The sequence below is a fragment of the Parambassis ranga genome, chromosome 19 (genome assembly GCF_900634625.1).
Source record: "Parambassis ranga chromosome 19, fParRan2.1, whole genome shotgun sequence".
NCBI classification, from domain to species: domain Eukaryota; kingdom Metazoa; phylum Chordata; class Actinopteri; family Ambassidae; genus Parambassis; species Parambassis ranga.
In genome coordinates, this window is record NC_041039.1 from 14,559,207 (window position 1) to 14,579,877 (window position 20,671).

The 20,671-nt window shown below is 41.2% G+C and overlaps 1 protein-coding gene across 1 annotated transcript in view; it reads left to right on the top strand.

Moving 5' to 3' along the window:
* LOC114452700 (peroxisomal membrane protein 11A-like) overlaps positions 1–20,551 on the top strand; it is a 51,075-nt gene extending 30,524 nt beyond the window's left edge. Inside the window, exons 5-10 of the mRNA XM_028432188.1 lie at positions 545–633; positions 16,154–16,371; positions 17,514–17,695; positions 17,877–17,954; positions 19,876–20,013; positions 20,106–20,551. Of these exons, the coding sequence (XP_028287989.1) occupies positions 545–633; positions 16,154–16,371; positions 17,514–17,695; positions 17,877–17,954; positions 19,876–20,013; positions 20,106–20,192 (792 nt within the window). The 3' untranslated portion in view covers positions 20,193–20,551. The remainder of the gene's footprint in view (positions 1–544; positions 634–16,153; positions 16,372–17,513; positions 17,696–17,876; positions 17,955–19,875; positions 20,014–20,105) is intronic.
* The last annotated feature ends 120 nt before the right edge of the window (positions 20,552–20,671 follow it).

Here is a 20,671-nt window from a genome sequence, read left to right on the forward strand (position 1 = left end):
GATCTAATAGTTTTTGGAATGCTTCCCTCAATGTAACCTGACATGCCAGCTGTTTAGTTAAACATAACACACGTTGTCCTTGAAAACTGTTTACTGGAAAAGTACAGGCAGTTTTTATAAAATACTTGGCAGGTGGTTGGTTAAAATTAGTTGGGGATGGATTACAATTAAAACACACACATAAGTGCTGACTGTTCTTTGCAGGGCAGCAATTTGTCCCAAAACACTTGTTTGGCCGCATAGTATAAAAGCCTGGCTAGATGGTTTGCTAGGAAAAGTCAGTGGTCACCAGAAGCCTCCTCATCTCTAAACCACAAATATAATATCACATTGTTATGTCCAGTCTGGACCAAAGCAGCTGAAGAATACATTTTGCAACATTTTTCTTTCATTTCTCTGCAAGAATGATGTGTGGGTTTTACACAATTGATAACAAAAAAATATGCAAAGCTTAACCGAAATATGTTTTGTGTAATTATGTAAAAAGCTGTGGATAAAACAGGCTCCACCAGCCCTCTAAATAACAGTTTTTTGGCACCTGCAGGCCCTGGAGGAGTGTGTCATGTCCATGCAGATGGGCGAGATCACATTACTGCTGGCGGATTCACAGTACGCCTATGGACTTCTGGGAAGGTAAGGACTTTCCAGTTATTGTTGTTGTTATTAATTTGAAAACACACACAGCTAAGCAGAAACTGAGCTTTTTTTTTACTAAACTCTTCTTAGTTAGAAGCTCAGGCTGCTTTGAACCTGTTGCTGTGGGGGCAGCCTGGTTATCCAGAGATAGCTGGGGTTAATGGACCATAAACAGGAGCAGATGGCTTCCTCCTAACACCATTTAGAGGCAGCCTATCAGTGGTGTGTTTGTAACCTCCCCAACCTATGGGACAAGACCACACTCATATTACGGCCAATGGCTTGGGTTTATAACCTTTACACCATTAAAGGTCCAATGCAAACACAGGGGAGATTGGTGTGCTGCTGCCAAAAACCCATTGTTTATAGTTTAAATGTTTACTTTAGATAACATGAACATGTGAGAAAGAGACACTAATGCACCACAGTGATTAGGTGAGATTGTGTATTATAGAATATGTGAAGAAAAAGTCTTTCTTGTTTGCTGGTTGATTATGTTACAGCAAATTATTTTAGCTGTCATAAGGCTTTTTCGGCACAGACTTTCATATTGTGCATTACTGATAGCAGAATTGTGGCCATTATTTCAGCTCTGAAAACAATAACATCTACTCAGTGTTGGAATAACACCCATTACAGCTAATTAAACATTATTAGATACTTCCAAAAAATCAATTTAGATCCATGTGTGCTCTCAGACAGCAGTTCTTAAACACAGCACTGTCAGCCACAGCACAAAATGCTGTTACCTTAAAAGCTTAACAAAAACCCAGAAGTATTCACCTGCATTTTTGCTACCAGTGGCATGGCTAAGTAAAACACAAAATTATCAGTAAAAGCCTGGAAAAGGTAAAACATGTTGTTGACAACATAATGTTCAGATTTGCAGAACATCGCACTGTGTGTACTGTTTTGTAGCTCTGTTAAGGAGGACTGCTGTGTGAGGTGAGGTCGAGGTGTCTCTGAGGCATTTTCTACAATCTCACTGTGTGTTGTTCGCATGGAGAAGGAGGCAGCAGGTGGTTAGTTAATGAGTGTTTTGATGCAGCTGATTAGGGTTGTGCGTCGTGTGGAGTCGAACTTAGACAATCAGAGCATCCCTTTAGAACATCGGCTCACCTCCTGAGGCTGTCGTTGCCATAAATGTGAGTTGTTAAATATTTGGTGTGACAGTTGTCTACATCAGTAATAAAAAGATGTTTGAGCAGAGAATACCAAGCAGCAACAGATGTCATGTTTCAGAGCAGATTCGACAGGCTCACCATGTAAAATGCTGTAAAATGATGGAGAGACAATGTCGGGAAAATCTCATTAGCCTCGCTGTTTTCTGGCAGATGCATTGATTGAACTCTGTCAGCCGCCTGTTGCAAACAGTGCTGCTGAGAGCACTTCACAGTCATCTGTGAGGATGGTGCACAAAGCTGGTCAGACAGTATGATTCAACACAGCACCATGGAGTGGTCTGTAGCTCAGTGGATGGGTGATGGACTGGCTGCAGTGTTTAATGTGTTTGTTGCCACGACTCTTGAAAAAGGTGAACACAGTGGAAAAGTCAGCAGCTTTTAGCTGATTGATTACAACAGACGAGCCGAATCGACTGTAAAAGGGAGTTTACTGTGAGACATTTAAGCCTGGATGAGACAAAAGACCCTTAAGAGGAACAGCAGATCTGGCAGAGAGGCACTTCCTAGTCAGAGGCACAGAGTTCTGCCCTCAGTCAGCAGGTTAGAGAGGAGTGGACGCTCACATCTGTTGATCTCTGGACTGGTGCAACTTTAACACTCATGAAACCCCTCGGGGGCCAGAGGGAGTCTGCCTCATCAACCTTGCATAACCCCAAAGTCAACACATTAAATGTCACACTGCAGCTGCTTTATTTTCATCTCAACAGGAGTAAACTTGCAAAACAAGAAACTGTAAGCTTGCATTATACAACCACACGTGTGTATTTCCAGATGGTAGATGTCTGCACAACACATGCAAAGACTGCTTCAGTGTGAAGCAGTGCGCTCTTAGGTTGTGTTGGCCAGCTGTCAACAAACATAAACAGAAGCTTTAACATCCACCCTGGCAGTAAAGGCGTTGGCAAACTTGTAGCATGCAGGGGTGTTTTTAACCTTAAATTAATAGTCTAATCTAAGCCCAGATGCACAATGCCAGTGAATCATTCCAGTTTTTTTTGGCAGTAGGGGATTGTGTGCTATTCTATCTATTATTTAGTTAGAGCGGTAAGTAAGTATGCTGCATGCACAATATAAACAAACTACTTAATTTTTTATTAGTAGATTTAAAATGGCAAAAACCACACAGGATTAGATGATAAACATGAATAGTCACTGTGTCGATCATCAGGGTTAATTTCATTCAAGAACTTGTAGAGTGTCTTGAAGATGTTTCGGTTCTGCAAGTACCGGTAGCTTCATCAGTTCTTTTTGGTGGGAAATACAGGTTTATATGTGGTTGAGGACCTCAGTGGGTGGATCACTTAATGATGAAGCTGCTTGGAGGAGCAGCCAAACATCTTAAAGAAACTCTATAAGTCTCTAAACTAATGTGTTTCCCTGCCAGAACAGCAAGGGACCTACAATCAAACCTTGAGGGATACCCCACACTGACATACAGTATAGAAAGACCAGCAGTAACTGTGAGCTTCAGAAACTGTGATGCAAGTATAGTATATAATCATAGAAACACAATGGAAGCACACAAGATGGCTATCATATCAGTTTCTGAGGGAAGAAAAACAAACAAGTCCTGCTGTGGTAGGGAACAGAAGAATCTCCCTCTCTTTGGCCCCAGGGGAAGTGGGCCTGGAACCCTGATGACACCAGACCCACTGCTCTGGCTTTATATTGGCAGGGCGTAGCTAGCTTGAACAAATCTGCACTTCATGGGAAAGTGCTGCAATCCTAACCTTGATGATTGATGGTTATTGTGTAATATTCATCATCACTTAATCAGCTGTACAGTTTAATTTGAGCGTGATGACACAGGAAGGTAAATACTGGACTGATATCCGTTTAGTAAGACATTGAAGTGTAGGAGTGACAACAAGGTGGGAGAAAGACCTTTTTTAAGCCCCTTTTACACTAAATAAAAAAACCCAGAAAGGCTTTGGTCTTTAATAGGTGTAACATTCTGCACTCTTGTCTGGGTCACATGACTTTCTTCTAGTCTGGATATTTATTGGCTCCAGCTCTAACTGGTCAGAGTGGAAACATGACAAGCAGGTGCGCCAATTTTCCACCACGATAAGCACTTATTGTCTCGTTCTGTAACTTCTGCACATCTTGAATGAGTTTAACACGTCCAAAAAATGCAAATATGCACTAATTTTGATGTAAAATGGTATAATTACGACTATGTGTGGGAGCCATTACATTCTGATGACAGCTACCACTGTGTCCGAGATGAAGGCTGACTTTTTCTACGTACTGGTAAACGCAGTTTAGAATGATGGGAAGGCTTTTGATCATAAATCCTGATTCCTGCTCGCACACTCTGGTGCTGTTTTTATGCAACCATTACATCAGACAGTGTTTTCACCCACATCTGCAATCTGTGGAACATCCTGTCTGTATCAACTTTGTTATATAAATTATGTAATTGTAGTCTGTGTGACAGCATTATATACACCTGGAACTAATACATAACAGACACCTTGGGAATGAACACTTATGAACACTGTTAGGAAGTCGGTGAGTTTGGAAACCTTTCCTCTGTGGCACACCCACATCCAGCAGCGAGAGCAGTTAAAAAAGGTAACAGTGACATTTCTCAGAGCAGAAAGGCATGTAGACTGACAGATTCACCAGCAACATGAGAAAGTGTCAACACAGAAGTATGATCAATGTGATCATGTCTGGTGATGAGTGACGAGTTACCTTTGGTCACATTTTTAAACAAGTAATAAATGTCCTTCTCTGTCTTTTTCACAACAGCAATAGTTAAGCATTTCTCCGCCATGGGAGATTAAATGTTGGCTGTTAGGGTTCATTTGTGATGTGTATGCTCTTCCTCTCCTTGCAAACCAATCTTATCATCTGGTGTAATATGAGACAGCCAAGAACTGGCAGTTCTGCTTTTCACTACATCTGCCACTTGCCAGTAGAAAGGTAGAATGACTCACTCACAACAATGCTGTGCTGGTCTCTGTCACTTTTATGAACACACGCTCTCCTCCCCCTGTGTCTCTGCATACGCAAGCATGCTGTCCAGTCAGAAAATCTCTGAGGTGCAGTTCCTCTGTGTGCTGAATGTTAGTGTGACTCACTCCTCAGAACCACCTGGGTCATATGAATAATGTGACCTTTGAGGCGACGCTTTGCGGAAAACACAGAGCTGCATCTGAACCACTCTATTCCATGCTGGTGTGCTTCTTCTCAGTGTTAAATGGCTTGGCAAATAATCAGCTGTTTGTAAGTGCAGCCAGCACAAAGAACACTGTTCTTTGTTTTACTGGTTGTCATCAGTGAAGGATTCCAGAAGCAGATGTGAACAAACCAACAACTGAACTCTTGGCTAGCTGGTCATGTGATCTAAACAAGTTTGACTGTAGCTTTTGGGCTCTTGTTTGTGTGTGTCTTTCCCGGCACAGAGACAGCAGGCTAGAGACTAGAAACCACACCCAGACCTCACGCTCCAGAAGCAGGCCAGCAAGCACCGACAGCTGTAGTGCGCTCCTGATAAGATCACTGCTCGGCTCTGAATCAGCATGCTGTCCTCTGTTTGCTACAACCACTGCCACATTAATGTGTAGCTCCTAGCAAAAGAGCAATGTAGGAATTAAATCTGATGAGCACTGACCCTTTGCTTTACCTCTGAAATTTAGATGGTGGGTTGTTGTGGCGCCACTTCAGTATTTTACCACTCAGACCCCTGTGTGAACTGTGCATGTCCTTCATCTAATCTGCCTGGATGTTTACCTTTTTCCCCTACTGCTAGCAGGCTTATCTCTCACATCGACAGCCTCGGTTGTAATATAGCACTGCCCTCAGTCCTATCAACTTCTGCTTTCTGTGGGCAGGGGAAAAGAAAACTCCTGAAATGAAATGTGCTTTTATTGAATTTTAGGTAGATATTTTTAGAGCAGCGTGTGTAGAGTAGAGTTGATTTTTGTGTGACCATTCTGCAGTTTAAAGTGTTGTTATGTTGACAGTGTGGGATATTTATCACAGGGAGAATGATACAATACAAGCCTGTTTGTTTTTGTATTAACCCTAACCATAACCATAATCCTAATCCTGAGCTAGTGTTGGCAACTTGGCCAACGTAAAGTGTAGAGCCTCAAGTGAGACATCTGTGGAATGGTCTTAGTGAGCCCAATACGGGACACACTGAACTACAATTCTGCAACCTTCCTAAACCCTAACCCTAATCCTGAACTAGGGTTGGCAATTGGGCCACCGTGGGAGCCTTAACTCTGCGACTTTCCTAAACTGTAACCCTAACTCTAACCCTATTCCTAGTCCTAACCCTAAGCCTCATCTTAAATTGAAAGAAGACATATTTTATAATCTGTAGAAAGCAGAACAGACCAGTGAGCTTTATATAGCTTACAAGAGCAAACAAGAGAAAAGGAAACACCACTGTTATTATTGAAACCAACATTCTGGACAAAGCTGTTTAATGCATTTCCTTTTTCCATAAAACAACAGCAGAGCCGATGTTATTATATTGTAAGTGGTGCCTGAAATTACGTTCTACTGCACTTGTGCTTTTGAGTGCATAAATGCATCATGGAGTGAATGATTTGCTTCTCACATCTGTCAAAATGTTGTGTCCCCAAACACGGACACTTCTGAGCCTCCATGGTTGCCATCTCGGCTCTGTGGCAGAAGGGGAGAAAACACAGTGGTCCAGGAAGCTGCAGGTGCTGCGATGAAGTGATCAGAGGAAAATATTGTTGGCTTATGATGGTTTTGTCCAGTGAGGAAGACAAATTGAGACAGTGCTTATCTGAATTATACATATATTACACATTTTTACCTTTGCAACAAGATCTTAGAAAAACCACATGAAGGATATAGATCATTATCGAAGTACGCATATCAGGTATTATTGCCATTGCAGTGAGCAGTACTAGCAATACTATACTGCTGATGTTCTCTCATCAGCACACATTCTCACCCCCATCTTGCCATATGGCCTGATGAGGTACACTTAGCTTTATATAATGGGGCCAAATGTTCCCTTTTTGGGTCCACAATACAAGGACCAAAGCAGATCTGAGTTCAATCATTGTGTTTTTTGCACTTAAGCTTTATTTCTTTTGCTTACTTTTCTGTTTTAAATCTCTTTCTCTCTCTCTTTGTTTCACTAAACTCTATTTAGTTGGATATTTATAAAAGCTGCCTGGTTTCAGACCCGGTTACTGCAGCTGTCTGTGTCACAGTCAGTGTGAGGGCTGTAGCTGTCCAAGAGCCGGTCAAGAGCCCAAATATTTGTAACAGCAAATTTAAAGATGATGTAGTATCAGATAATATAAAAACTAAAATTGTATTTGTGAAAAAAAATCATCTTGTTGGAGCCAATCTCCTTCAGTAGTTGTCACAGTTTACATATATTTTAACAAAATATAACAACTAAAGAACACCTCCCCTTGTGTACAGTGCAGGATGAGCTTCCCTACAGCTTTAGTTGTCATTCATGTTCATGGTCTATGATCACATCCAGACTGACCGAAAGAGATCATGTGAGGAGAGGCTTCAATTTTATTTGTTAATTATTCATTATAATTAGAGAAGAATTAGATATTATAACAGATTATGCCTTATCATATGCTTCATATTAGACAGGCCTGCTCTCCTACCATCACCTGTAACTCCCATAAGCTCACATAAAGGTTGATTGATAAGCTGGTATCAAAACATGCTGTCCCAGAACATTGACAACAGTCATGCTTCACTGACATCACCTCTCGTCCACAGTGCGTCTAGCTGGGCTGTGTGTTGTATAACCACCATGTTACGACAGAGTCAGTTTTCCTTATCGAGGCGTACAAGAAGGACACACAGGAGAAACACACACGCGAAATGTCACTTTATCCCTACCAGCACCTATCCTGCCTGAACCGGCCACTCTTTTAAAATCATCTACGTCTGCTGTCTATGAAAACACAGCTGGGGAGGCCGATGGATTAGTGGAGCATGAAGAGAAATAGACGTCTGCAAAGACCTGGTTTTAATGAGTCTTGGTTTACTCTCATGCCCAGCTAACTGTGCTGAGTGCATTTTTGATGTTGAAACATTAAACCCGATGGAGTGATCAGTACATTTGAGTTTAGGTTGGTCTACTGATGCTCTACTTGCACATGCAACACTGATCTGCCATGATAACTAAACTACTGCTGAAAATCATCATCTGTTAGAGTCACTAAATGTGGCAGTTACAATCCAAATCCAGACCTATAATCAGAAAACCTTTTTGTTTTCCCGATCAGACCATTACTTTCACACTTTTCCTTTGTGTTCCCTGTTGGTTTAGCTTTAGCCACCAGAACTACTTTCACCCTCTCACAGTGATACAAAGCAAATTTTACAAAGACGTTTTCTTGGCTACCATGACTATTCCCCCACTGCATCATTCACACAATCACATGAGGGAACAAAGCTGTTGTTCCCTCATATGCTGAAATTTTATAACATTTCCCAAGATATGGTCAAGTGATACGTCATACGCACAGTTTTGTCTCAACCTGATGCTGGTCAAAAACCACAAACCAGTGTTTTGTATCCATAGCTGCTCTCAATCTTTCTTGCCATTTTCTCAAACACAGAAGCAGTTTCTTGAATTTCTTGACTTCCAGGACCACCCACTCACTATTTGTGTAATAAAGAAGTCACTTATTATTATGAGGGTACAATTGTAGCTACACAATTCAAATAAAAACAAAGCAGACTTACTGTAACATAAGCTCAAACAGACGTCTAGTGATAACAGACAGAGTTGCCGGGCAACTCATAACCCCAATTTATATATTTTGCTCATTTGCAGCAGAATGGAAACAGATGGGATTATAGAGGGACATGCTGTTCCTGACAGTGACACACTGTGACAGGCATACACAATGGTACAGTATGTTACAGAGCTGTATGATGAGGTTAACATGCTAAATGTATAGTGCTCTCAGAAGTACAGACAGCAGTGTGTCTGACTAAGGAAGCAAACATGTAATTGGTGTGCTGCAAGGGGATGTGAGGAAGCAGAGCTTTAGCAGAGTGACAAGTGGCATTGGAGTGTGTGTGTGTGTGTTCGTGCGTTGGGGTGATGAAGTAGTACCGTCAGTGGGGGGCGGTGGGGGTATGGTAGGGGGACGTGGATCATGACTCATCGCACCAAGACGTCAGAGCTCCGTCACCAGTCGTTTGCAGGAGTGTATCAGTCAACCACATGGACACACACACACACGACTTTCAAAATATTCCTCTCAAAGTTAATGACTGTCAGACTCTCACTGACGTACTCACAGCAAAATCAGAATCAGATGTGCTGCTTTTAAGCTTTAGGGATTAATTAAGTCTCATTATAAGATCTCATTATAAATGAAACAGCCTCAGTTGTTTGATAGCGCTGATGGGATTAGTTGTTTCATATTGTCATTCCAGATGCTGAAGGACAATATAAGTACCAACACATTGTATCTGTGGAAGTAAACAGATCCATTTGCATGTATGATAGGAACTAAAACAGGCTGACATTCCTTGTAAATGAGCTTTCTGTGTTTGCCTTTCAAGCTCTGTGCAAGTGATCTGTGCCTTTACACTGCCTTGGGGTAGTAAAGAAAAGCCCTCCCTCTTCAGAAATGCAGTTGTTTTAGTCAAGATTAATGCTCCAGGTCTCATACCTCTATACAGCAAAAGACAGACAGACCGAGGCGCTGGCAGACACAGGCGGCTCTTTTGTGACAACCTGACTAATAAGTCAGGAGTTCAGTTTGCTGCCATTGATTCACAGGCTGCACGGGGAGGCAGAGCTGGCTGCTGCTGACAGGAAGCTGGATCTTTATTGGGTAGATTACAGACACACTCTCACTGAAGCAGTCATATTTCTCCTGGATGTCAACATGACAGGAGGACGACAGTGAATGATAATGATGACACTTTTGTCTGATGGACACAACTTCAGAAAAGTCGACATGTACACATCATGTATACGTGTGTAAACTACTCTTGCTCAACATGTGCAACATGAAAGGTGACAAGGCCAGGCGTAGCTGTGCAGGTGCTTTAAAAGCTGCTTTAAAGTTACATCTCATTTAATGATCAGTCAGTTGGCGTGATAACTGCAGCACGTTTGTTGTGCGCTCAATTTGCAAAATGATATCCCAGAAATGGTGACATTTACTCTGTGGGAGTTATCAGGTTTCAGCACGTGCACGTGTGACAGCCCAGACTTAGAAGGGAAATTAATTTCTGATCTCTATCTCTTTATGACATTTATTTCTCAACCAGAATGTCATACACAAAGCAGAGAGGAGCTTTTGGTCACAAACATTCATGTTCACAACCACAGAGGGAGGCAAACAGCAGCCCTGTTGAATGATAATTAATGTCTCACACATGTTGTTTACACATTCCCCTGGAAATACATCTTTTGATATGCAAGTTAAAGAGCTCATTTAAACATAAAATAGTCTTGCAGCTCTCATTGTTCTGCATGGAAGTAGGTGATTGTGAAGTATAACAGTAATGAAGGAGGAGGGCTTTCATCTTTCAAAGAGCAGGATTTTTGGCTACGCGCTCAGAATTTGTCACAACTTAGAAAGCTTTGAAGTTCAAAAGTGAAATTCAAAACTGTCTGAGATTGGCTTTATGTAATCAGAAGACATAACATCTGTGCAAAGAAAGACCTGAGCTGCCATTGCTTCATATTAACCTCTCAGAGAATCCACTGAAACTAAACCTGCATCCCCAGGGCTGCGTGAGAAATCGCCTGTGAGATTTCTGCTTGTTTATATTGATTGATTATGGATTTAGAGTCAAACCCAGGATAGATTATCTTTGGCAGATTTCAGCAAGATTGAATTATTGGATAATTACAGAGCCCCGGGTCAAGGCTACACTGAATATTAAGAATTATGCAAAAGTTTTCTTCTCAGACTTTTTACGTATGATGTGTTCATCACATGCTTCTATAATGTTAAAATAATATTTACATTTGAACTTCTCAGATCACAATTTTTAACTCTTCAACCAAAATATTAAAAAAACCTACAAAATCAACAAGTGTAAATTTGCTAATAGCTTCTAGATTTTAGTACTGTATTGTTTCTCTCTTTGCGACCACTTCAGGTTTCCATTAATGACCTTCTTTCAAAGCAGACAGCAGAAGCTTTGAGCTATTTTTTGAGGAATAATTCATCAGGATGCTGCTCCATATCAGAGCCCAACCCAGACAGATTTCAGATTATTGCATGAGATAGACTCACCTGTGAGTCAGAGCAAAGGTGTTTAGTTTAAATGCTTTCAAGTTACCTCACTCACTCACATCATCCCTTCACTCGTTCACTGCAGACAGCTGAAGCGGTTGATAGATTTAAATTTGCATTTTGGCTGAACGGTGATTGACATGATATTATATAAGCATATAAGCATTCACTGTGCTTTTTAAGTTTTATCACATGTTAATAATGTGTCACTGAGTCATGGAGCCAGCACTGGGAAGTCCACACAGCCTGTGGTTGATTGTTTTGTTGCATGTTGTATACACATGGTTGAGTTACAAAGATCACCTGTGGTGCTCCCTAAGCATGACATAGGAAGATATAGTAAACAAACACGTTGGTTAAGAGACACTTGAACATAGCTTCTTTTAAATGAGTGTATTCACCTGGCCTTCACCCTTCCTCCTGTACAAATGTACTGTATGTACATTCTTATGTAGTAAATGATCCTCTGCAGTGACGCTAAATGCAGCCTGAGGCTGACATGGAATGCATTTTAACAGGCCTGAGGAATAGTGCCTGAGACTTTTGAGGAGGTAAATAGCCCGGATGTAGGCAGTAGTTGTCCCTGTTCCCTGTGACGCCCTTTTCACTGGCTCATTGCTGAAGGAGGAAATACAAACAGACACAGGGAGGGAAGCACCCGCCGGGGCAACAGCTGAAAGGAACACAATGTTGGTTTAGTTTCTTGATATCCGACCATAATAGGAGGTTGTTTTGTCACAAATTAACTAGTATGGCAGCAGGCGAGGAAAAACAGCTGTGACGTCTCACCAGTGCCAGGATTATAGCTAAGCCTCTTTGCATGGCTGTGTTGATGCTGTGTGTCCATCCAAGAGTCAAAACAGACGCTGAACGACAGCAGCCCTGTTTTTACCACTGTGAAATAAAACAAACACATAAACAGCCTTGTTTATCCTCCTTGGATTTTGTATTACCATACAAGCTGCACACTGCATTTATTACGGTATATTAGTGCACTATCTGAAGTTGTAACCATAGAAACCAGGATGAGGCACATCGCTGGCCTTTCCATCGTTTATGGAGCGCATGACGTCAGAGTGACCACTGTTTTTCTTCCATTGGAGATTTTCCTTTCATTCTGAGCGGTGAGGGGTCTGCATGGCAGATAACTGGATGAGTCAGCTCCACTATCATGCACCTTAATGAGGAAGTTTACAAAGCCGCAACACATGAATCAAAGTCATCTGTAATGAGTTCATACTAAGCATTTGCCAATGACACACAAGGAAAATGCTTATCACTACATACGGACAAGAAGAGGAAACATTCTTGTCTTAATCTGACATGTCACACAAAGAGGCACAGACACTATCTTCATTAACTGTTGTTTATATTAGCATACATTTGGTCAGAAAGAAGGTCAGTGCAAAAGAAAAACTCACATAATAACACATAATAATCAACTAATAGTCCCGGTGGTTTTCTGCAGTCAGATGCACTGCTACACACTAGCCCACTAAGCTAGCTGAGTTAACTATGCCAAAGTAAACTAACAAAATGATGTGATGATTGTGTTACATTGTTCATGTGTTGCTCCCCTACAGTTATGGCTAGACTAGGACTATTTAGTTGTTATAAGCTGGTCTTTTTCCTGAGATAGCTCCTCTTCATTTTGTTTGTCATTAGAAATACATGACACTCGCAAGGCTATGAGTGAGCAGAATTAGACCCCCCCCTCCTTTGAACTGTACCACACATTAAATGGGTATGTCAAAACAAAGTATTGTAAGTCATGTTTACAGCTGTGGAGGACAGCAGCAGGCAGGGAGGCCGTGCACTGCAGCTAATCATTGACCTTGTCTGTAGTTACAGGTTCAGGTTTCACTAGGATCTTGCAGAGGGATCTGGTCCTGCTGACCAGCCTCTGCTTCCTGTTTGCACTAACAAGACCCTGGGGGCCTATTGGCTGCGCTCTGTACAGCAGCACGTTGGCGCAGTGCTAATCACCGTCGACCCACATGATCTATATGGTTTACGGTAAACCTTATAGATCTGTCAGCACACTGCATTCTCAGATTACGTTCACCAGTCGTGTCAATTTTGTTTAATGATCATGACAGCGACAGCTCAGCTCTCAGCTACTCACACTATTCCTCAGTGTGCCGGTCATTAAATCCTCAGCTGGTATTCTCTGTGCTGTGCTAGTTGTTCATATAAAGCTGCTGTGCTTTTAATTTAATCACACCTGTTGAATCCAGCAAATGAAGAATTGCTGTCTGTTAGTGAGCAGTCAGTGTGTGTGTGTGACTTGTGCTTCATTTGCAGGATAACACATCATCTGGGATTCATTAAGTTGGTACAGTTAGCACTGAAGCAGCTGTACCTGCATCGATTAAGAAGAAATGACTCATGACATATTGAATAATGTTTCTCATTCTGTGTGAGTCATGAGCATCATAGTGGGTGTTACCTCTGTATGGACAAATCAATATTTAATGACATGATGAGTAAGGGGCTTTACTGCAGTGTTATTTACAAACCAAACACTGTTCAACCCATCGTTCTGCTCTCAGGAGAAATAAGTACTCTCTTCCTGTCTCCAGTGAAACATCCTTTATTTTATACATTATATATTTTATAAACAATTCTCAAAGCAGAAGCTAATAGCATGTCGTACTGCTGGATTCATCCTGACCCCATTATAGTCAGTCATGAGCACAGTGACATTGATTCCTACATAATATAAAGACATAATTCTGCACCACAATAAATAGTTCACACCTGCTGCTCAAACTGGATGTTCTCTTAGCTCGTTGCCAGTTAACTGCAATAGTTAACTGTATTGATCCGCATGGCTTGTTGTGTAAACCTGTTAAGTAAATATTTGATGTAAACAGATCACAAAACTTTATTCCTGTTCTTCAAGTTGTTGGGCCTATAGTCAAAAAGTGGGCTACCTTTCAGATAGCAACATTTAAGCATTACTTTACATTTTCAGTTAATCTACCTCAATGACCAAAGCATAATATGACACTAACAATAACAGCATGTGACTTGTAGTGGAGTATCTGCTGTTTTAAAATAATGTGTCTGGATGCTGAAGATTGAGCAAGGTGCAGTGAAGGAATTTGTTATTTTGATATTTATCTGTGAACGGTCACATGGAATACTAGAATTAGAGCGTAGACAACAGACTCACTCTTCTCGTTTTGCTGCATCCGTTCTGATAAACTCATTAGCCTCAGTACAAGTGTGGACTCCAGTGTTTACTCACTGACTTGCAAACTACAGGTTTCTTAAGCAGCGTGTGTTCATGGCTGATTCAAAGGAGGACGTTTAATTAGGAGCCAGGCACTTGTAGGTCAGAGTATGCAGGACGTCTGCTTGTGTTATTGTTGTATGCTGCAGTGTTACATAACACGTGGCCTGGAATATTGTGTAATAGTTTCAGATAAGAGTTGAGAAAAGTATGCATGGACAACAAACACCAAGAGTATGTTTATATGCCATGTGAGAGCAGTATAAGGCCTTTTTCTTAGAAAGACTAGGAGTAGAACAGGAGTCACCCACTGGATATTCTTCCACCTGTTACATGAAACAACAAGTTGCTGGGACCAAACATTACTGTCACAAAATAAAAAGGGTTAGAAGCACTACTTATGTACAGTCCAGGCTGATAGCGTCTCTTAGTCCTGCCTCCTCCGGTCGTGAGGACTGAGATCCAGCTCAGGTTTCTGAGGCCCTGGCTCAGCCGTGGGTTTCATACTCCTGTGCATCATGTGAGGGTGGATGTGGTCTCCAGAGAGGAGAGGTGAAAGGGTAATCTGATCCCACCTGCTGACACAGCCTCACAGGTATCTGGGGATACAACTAATTCTGTTAGACAAACATAAATTGTGCCGGTTTGAATAATTCATGACCTGACACAACTCCCAGTGCTATCACTTTGCAGCAAACAGTGACTGGGTGGAGAGCTGCAGGAAGCTCCACTTCCTCCTGCCTGACTCTGTTTCAGATCTTTGTTTTGTTGAGTTTATTAAAGTGGAAGGATCCTGATCTTTAGTAGAGGGTTTTATATTCTATTTTTGTCATGCTACAGTCAGTAATCTGCCCTTTATTTACTATAATCTTGTTAGTGTTTATGTGTTTCTTTATTGTCATTATGCAAGGCACAATGAAAGTTGTGCCTTGCTTAAGGCTTAAGGCACACAGTAAGACACCGTGTGAAAAAGGCACACTTAGAATAAAAAGAATAAAATCTAACATCTTTAAAGTGACGGACATGAATATATTACACATAGTGTGGCGTATCGGTGTCCTAAAGTGCAGTGCAGCGTGAGTGTCTAGCCACACACACACAGGCATGTCATGTGGTGTCATGTGGTCACAGGAACCAGATGATTGAAAACCAAATTAACTTTCCTTCTGAGTGACTCTTAAGTAAGCTGAAGCCATTGACGGCTCTGGCTCATACCAGTTTTAAATTCCTGTCTGCTTAAATGACCCAGAATCATCAGACCTCATTAAAGGTGTTGCTTTTAAGGTGTGTGTGAGCTGCTGCAATATAGTAAGATGTAGTCTATAAAGGGAGCAGCTGCCAAAGTCCTAAACCACAATAACATAACAGATTGACCCAGCTTGCCCCACAACCAGAACCACAATCAGTTCCCCAATCCTCCCAGCAACCTGACCCAACCCACAAACCGCCCTGCATAACCCAACCCGCAACCTCACATGCACCCAAACCCAACATGTGACCCACACTTGGACCTGCAAACACAACTCTACCCATGATCTGACACAAACCAGGACCTGTTCCGTGACCCGACCCACGAACCATATCCTCAAGTTTTCTTTGTGATTGATAAAACATTCTACTGATACTGTCACCTCTGTCACATCTGGTGTCTATTGCTCATTCTTTTTATGATTCTGATGTCTGGACACTCAAAGACTTGTGATGTGTTGGACTCGAGCAGTTTCCTGGCACTTGATAACTTTTGATAGGTTGATTGATTGGTCTCCTCCGGAGGATTTTGAAAGACATCTTAGGTAACTCCATTTTATCCTGCGATGATATTGATTGTGTGTCTTTGTTTTTGTGTGCAGAGAGCCTGATATTCCAGCCTGGGCTCCATTACTCTACCAGCTGCAGCTGCTGGACATCAGAGAGAAGACAGACCCACTAAGTTTGCCCATTGCAGACCGCATCCGCATCGGCAACCAGAAACGAGAGCAAGGAAACTTCCATTTTCAAAGGGAGGAGTACAGCCTGGCTGCCAGATCCTATTGTATGGCTCTGGATGTGCTCACCACACGCAGCAGAGGTAACCCGGGATCAAAACATGAATTTATTCATGGAAAATATTTCCATAAAGTTGGCTGTAACAGGGCTGTTTTAGTAGTTGATAAAAATGGAAATCCAACACAGATAGAAGTGCACACACACACACACACACATGCATAAGAGACATAAAACACACAGTTTCTGATGGAGACGCCACATTTCCACATCAATCTCGGCTCAGAATGACATAACAGTTCAGAGCCCTCCTCTATTCGGCATCACACTAATCGCACCATCACGATGCAGAGCCGCATCCCTCTGAGCCGAGTGCCACCATAAAACGTTTTTGCTTAATTCTTTTGCATAATCTGAGCTAATCAACTTCCTTATTAGTTCCATTTTCTTAATCACTTTAAGCATTGACGAGGCAGGGTAGGGCCCGAGAGGGAAATGTGACTGTGAGGAGAAAAACATGAACTGCTTCATAATGTGTCAATGACGGGGAGCGGTGAGTGAACTCTGAAGAGACGAGTTCATCAGGGCATCGAGATCATGCAATTAGCAGATGAGAAGAAAGAGCCAGAAAGAGGGCCGATTTTTTTTTTTCAATTGATTATCCAGAAACAACATGCACAAAAACACAACTTTTTTTAAGTAAGAAATCTTATAGACACCAAAACAGAGCTCAAACAAAAAGTTATATACAAACAGATCTCCAAGTTAGTTTTGTATCATTATGTTGGTTTCCTCACAGTCTAATTTAGAGCATCATCTAATAAAAAACTGACTTTATTCAACCGCAGCATAATTTAGTACACTGTGTGTCACATTCACACAGATCCCTAGATGCTAACGTTCATTACCCATCATGCTCAGGGCCAAGAGCAAAGTTCCTCTGTGCTAACAAGTGCTCATTGCTTTGGTCAGAAGTTTAGTCATTTGTAAGATGTTTTGGGTCTAATGGTGAAACCGTGCAGTCAGAATAGGATGGTGATAAAATATCCAGCTGAATAAATGAGGAGAACATGAACTCTCTTTATAATGACACCCGATGGGAGTTCCTCTTTTTCATGAATATAAAAAACCCCAAGATGAGCTAAGAAACCTTTTCTCCAAAGCTGTTTTGTGTCTACAAAAACAAAACATATCCATAAGAGCAGATGTAACAAAATCTCTGTGCAGATGGCAGCGATGGTGGTGTGCAGACGGAGGAAGAAGAGGTGCAAGACTACAGAGTCAAGTGTTTGAACAACCTGGCGACCGCTCAGCTCAAACTGGAGCAGTTCGACGAGGCTCTGCACACAAGCCGGGACGTTCTAACCCTTGAGCCAAATAACGTCAAGGCCCTGTTCAGGATGGGAAAGGTGAGGGTGCTTCCTTCCTTTGATCTTTATCAACCCAGAGATGATTATTACAGAAGAAGGATTAGGATTGGAAGAACATGGGATTTTAAGATAACCAGTTTATTATTGTTACCTCCTCTGTGTGTTTTGGTTCATGAGTCCACAGCACTGCTCACACTGCACATTTTCCAATCATTTTCAGCTCCTGTCAGACAAGGCCGAATACAAAGAGGCCATGGAAGTGCTAAAAAAGGCCTTGAAGCTGGAGCCAGCCACCAAGGTGAGTTCATGCGGGGGAGCGTGTTTCTTCCACATCTGCCAGAAAGTATGTCTCCCATCAATACAACAGAGCCATGACCCCAATACTGTTATTCACAGAGGTTGTCAGATGTGTAATTATAGGAGTAAAAAAAAAAATCATTTAAGACACAATGTAAGTAACTGTGAAACAACAAGTTAGCAGATGATTAAATTTTAATTGTAGTAGTTTAAATATGCATCTTTAACATCCAATACAGTCATAATAGCAGCTCTCTGAGACCACACTTTGGCAAAGAGAAGCTTGAGCTAAATGTCATGTCACATCGGCAAGTTAACATGCTCTCAATGACAGTCCTAACCTGCTGATGCACATGAATGACTGAACCCTCACCATGTTAGTGTAGCATGTTAGCATCTAACATTCGCCGTTAACATAACCAGGACAAGTCATTTTTACTGTTAATATTTTTCCACTTTCACAATACATATATTAGGATATATTGCTTATATATGCCATGTTTTGTAGCTGGGGGACAAATTCTCATGATTAAACAAATAGATTATCTTCAATGAGGGGGGAAAAATCCTCCAAATTCATGAAACAGGCTTTAATATAAGCTGCTTTAACATGACAAAGATTCCGTTTTCAAACCCCTTTAGCTGCTGTACCGGCAAACTGACTATTGAATGAGATGAAAATGTGGGTAGGTCTATATGTATTTTTAAGTAGCAATTAAATATAATTTAATACTTTATGCTTTACATACAGCATTTATTTGACAGTGACTGTTAGTAAACTGTCCCTTACAACCAAATGACTTCTATGGGATAAAGTTTGGCTCTGGCAGGCAAAACTGATCTGACTAATACACTGTTAAAATTGCCCTTTGTCTCCACAGGTTAGTGCATTTACTTATTGAAAAAAAAAACTTCATTCAAGCAAATAGCTGACATTCTGCTGTCACACTTTCTAGTTTTCAGTTTGACAGGTTATTTCATAACAGGCAAAACAAAGCTGTGCACGATCCATGAAAAAAGTTACAACAGGTATGAAGTGTGTGTAGAGGTATTACCCAAAAGTCAACATACTGCATGCACAGCTGACAAAAGTCTGTCGTGCACATCACAAAGTTATGTAAAACACCGCCCACAAAGGATTCCTGTAAAGTTGTCAAATTATATTGAATTCAATGACTTTTAATTGAATTTAAAAACAAGAAGATTTTCTGGAGTTTAAAAAGGAGAGACCCCAGTGAACTGCTTCTATCAAAAGCCTGTGTTCTCTTGTTTTTGTGGTTTGTCTAATCTGCCAAATCCTCAATGGAGGCTCTGGCAATGTGCACATCTGGCAGCCTACAGATGTGGCCATGCTGCTCAGAGCTTTCAGTACAAAACAAATGTACACATAAATAGATATTGTATAATAAAGATGTTGTGTAGAACCACTGTACACCAATGAAGAACAATATTAGTTTATGGTCGTTAGTTTGGTCCATGTTCTGAAGCTTTCCAGGCTGGATTAGAAGACGTGTTTGTGTGTAAGTAGTTTATTTCATTAGCTGTTTACTGCACACTGCTGCCAGTATTACAATGACCTGACCTATAGGGCACACTGCCATCGTCACAAATATGTCTGCTTTGTCTAGACAAAACTAAAATATCTGCTGCTTTGGTAATTACACCCTTGCGGATAAAATACTTTTGCTGCTCTGTGAAGACAGAGAATATGGAGCATGTTTGGTGATAAACTGCTGCTTCATGTCTGGAAATTCTTACTTAAAAATACAATATATAGCCCTTTGTATAAAGTTTAAATGTAAAATCTTTTACTGTTGTGATTTGGGGGCCTTAATGTGTTCTTGTTGCTTGAGATCTCTGCTCTCACCTGCTGGATGTTTTTAAAACTGCAGCTAATTACAAAAACTCCCCTTTTCCTTCAGGCGATCCATGTTGAGTTATCTAAACTCGTCAAAAGGCAATCTGGTGGCAATGACACTCAGGAATGGAGAGCCAAACCAGCAGAAATGCTCGGGGACAACATCTCACCCTTTCTGATTCCCTCTAAGAAGAAACCATACGTAAGCTGTGACGGTCATATGGCCCAAGTGTTTTGACGTGATGGCTGACAGAACGGCTGGATCTTGACTGTGTTGTTGTTGCCATGTTGCAGGGAATTTCCTGGAAGTTCATACTTGGAGCTCTGGTGGTGGCCTTGGGCAGCTTAGTGACGTCAGTGGTTCTGACTGCAAGAAACTAAAGTCCTCTGCAGGAAGCACAGTCCTCTTTCATCGAGTTATCTGAAAAGTTTCATACTGTGAGTGCAGCGCTGCAGACCTGGACCCTGACCCTCCATTTATGAGAGCCACTCTGAAAGGTAAAAAGTAAAACAGTGGATTCTGCTGATCAATACAACAGACGTTTCTAACCATCGTCTCTTCAGCTCAGTCTGCTTTATTTGGAAAAAGGGATCACTTTCCTCTGGTTATTAGAAAATGGGTCCTGAAATCTGCTGTCACAGATTAAAAAAAAAAGAAAACTTTTTTTAAGACTAACTGAAATGCAAACTTATATTAGGACATAAACACCACCTTAAATGTCACAATTCTGTAAAACTTGGCTGAAATAATATTACATACAGTGTATTACTGCTTATGCTTCGAATAAAAAAAATCCATTGTAAGTATGATGTCTTTATTTTTAATTAAATACGAGTACATTATAAAATAAGGGGATTAT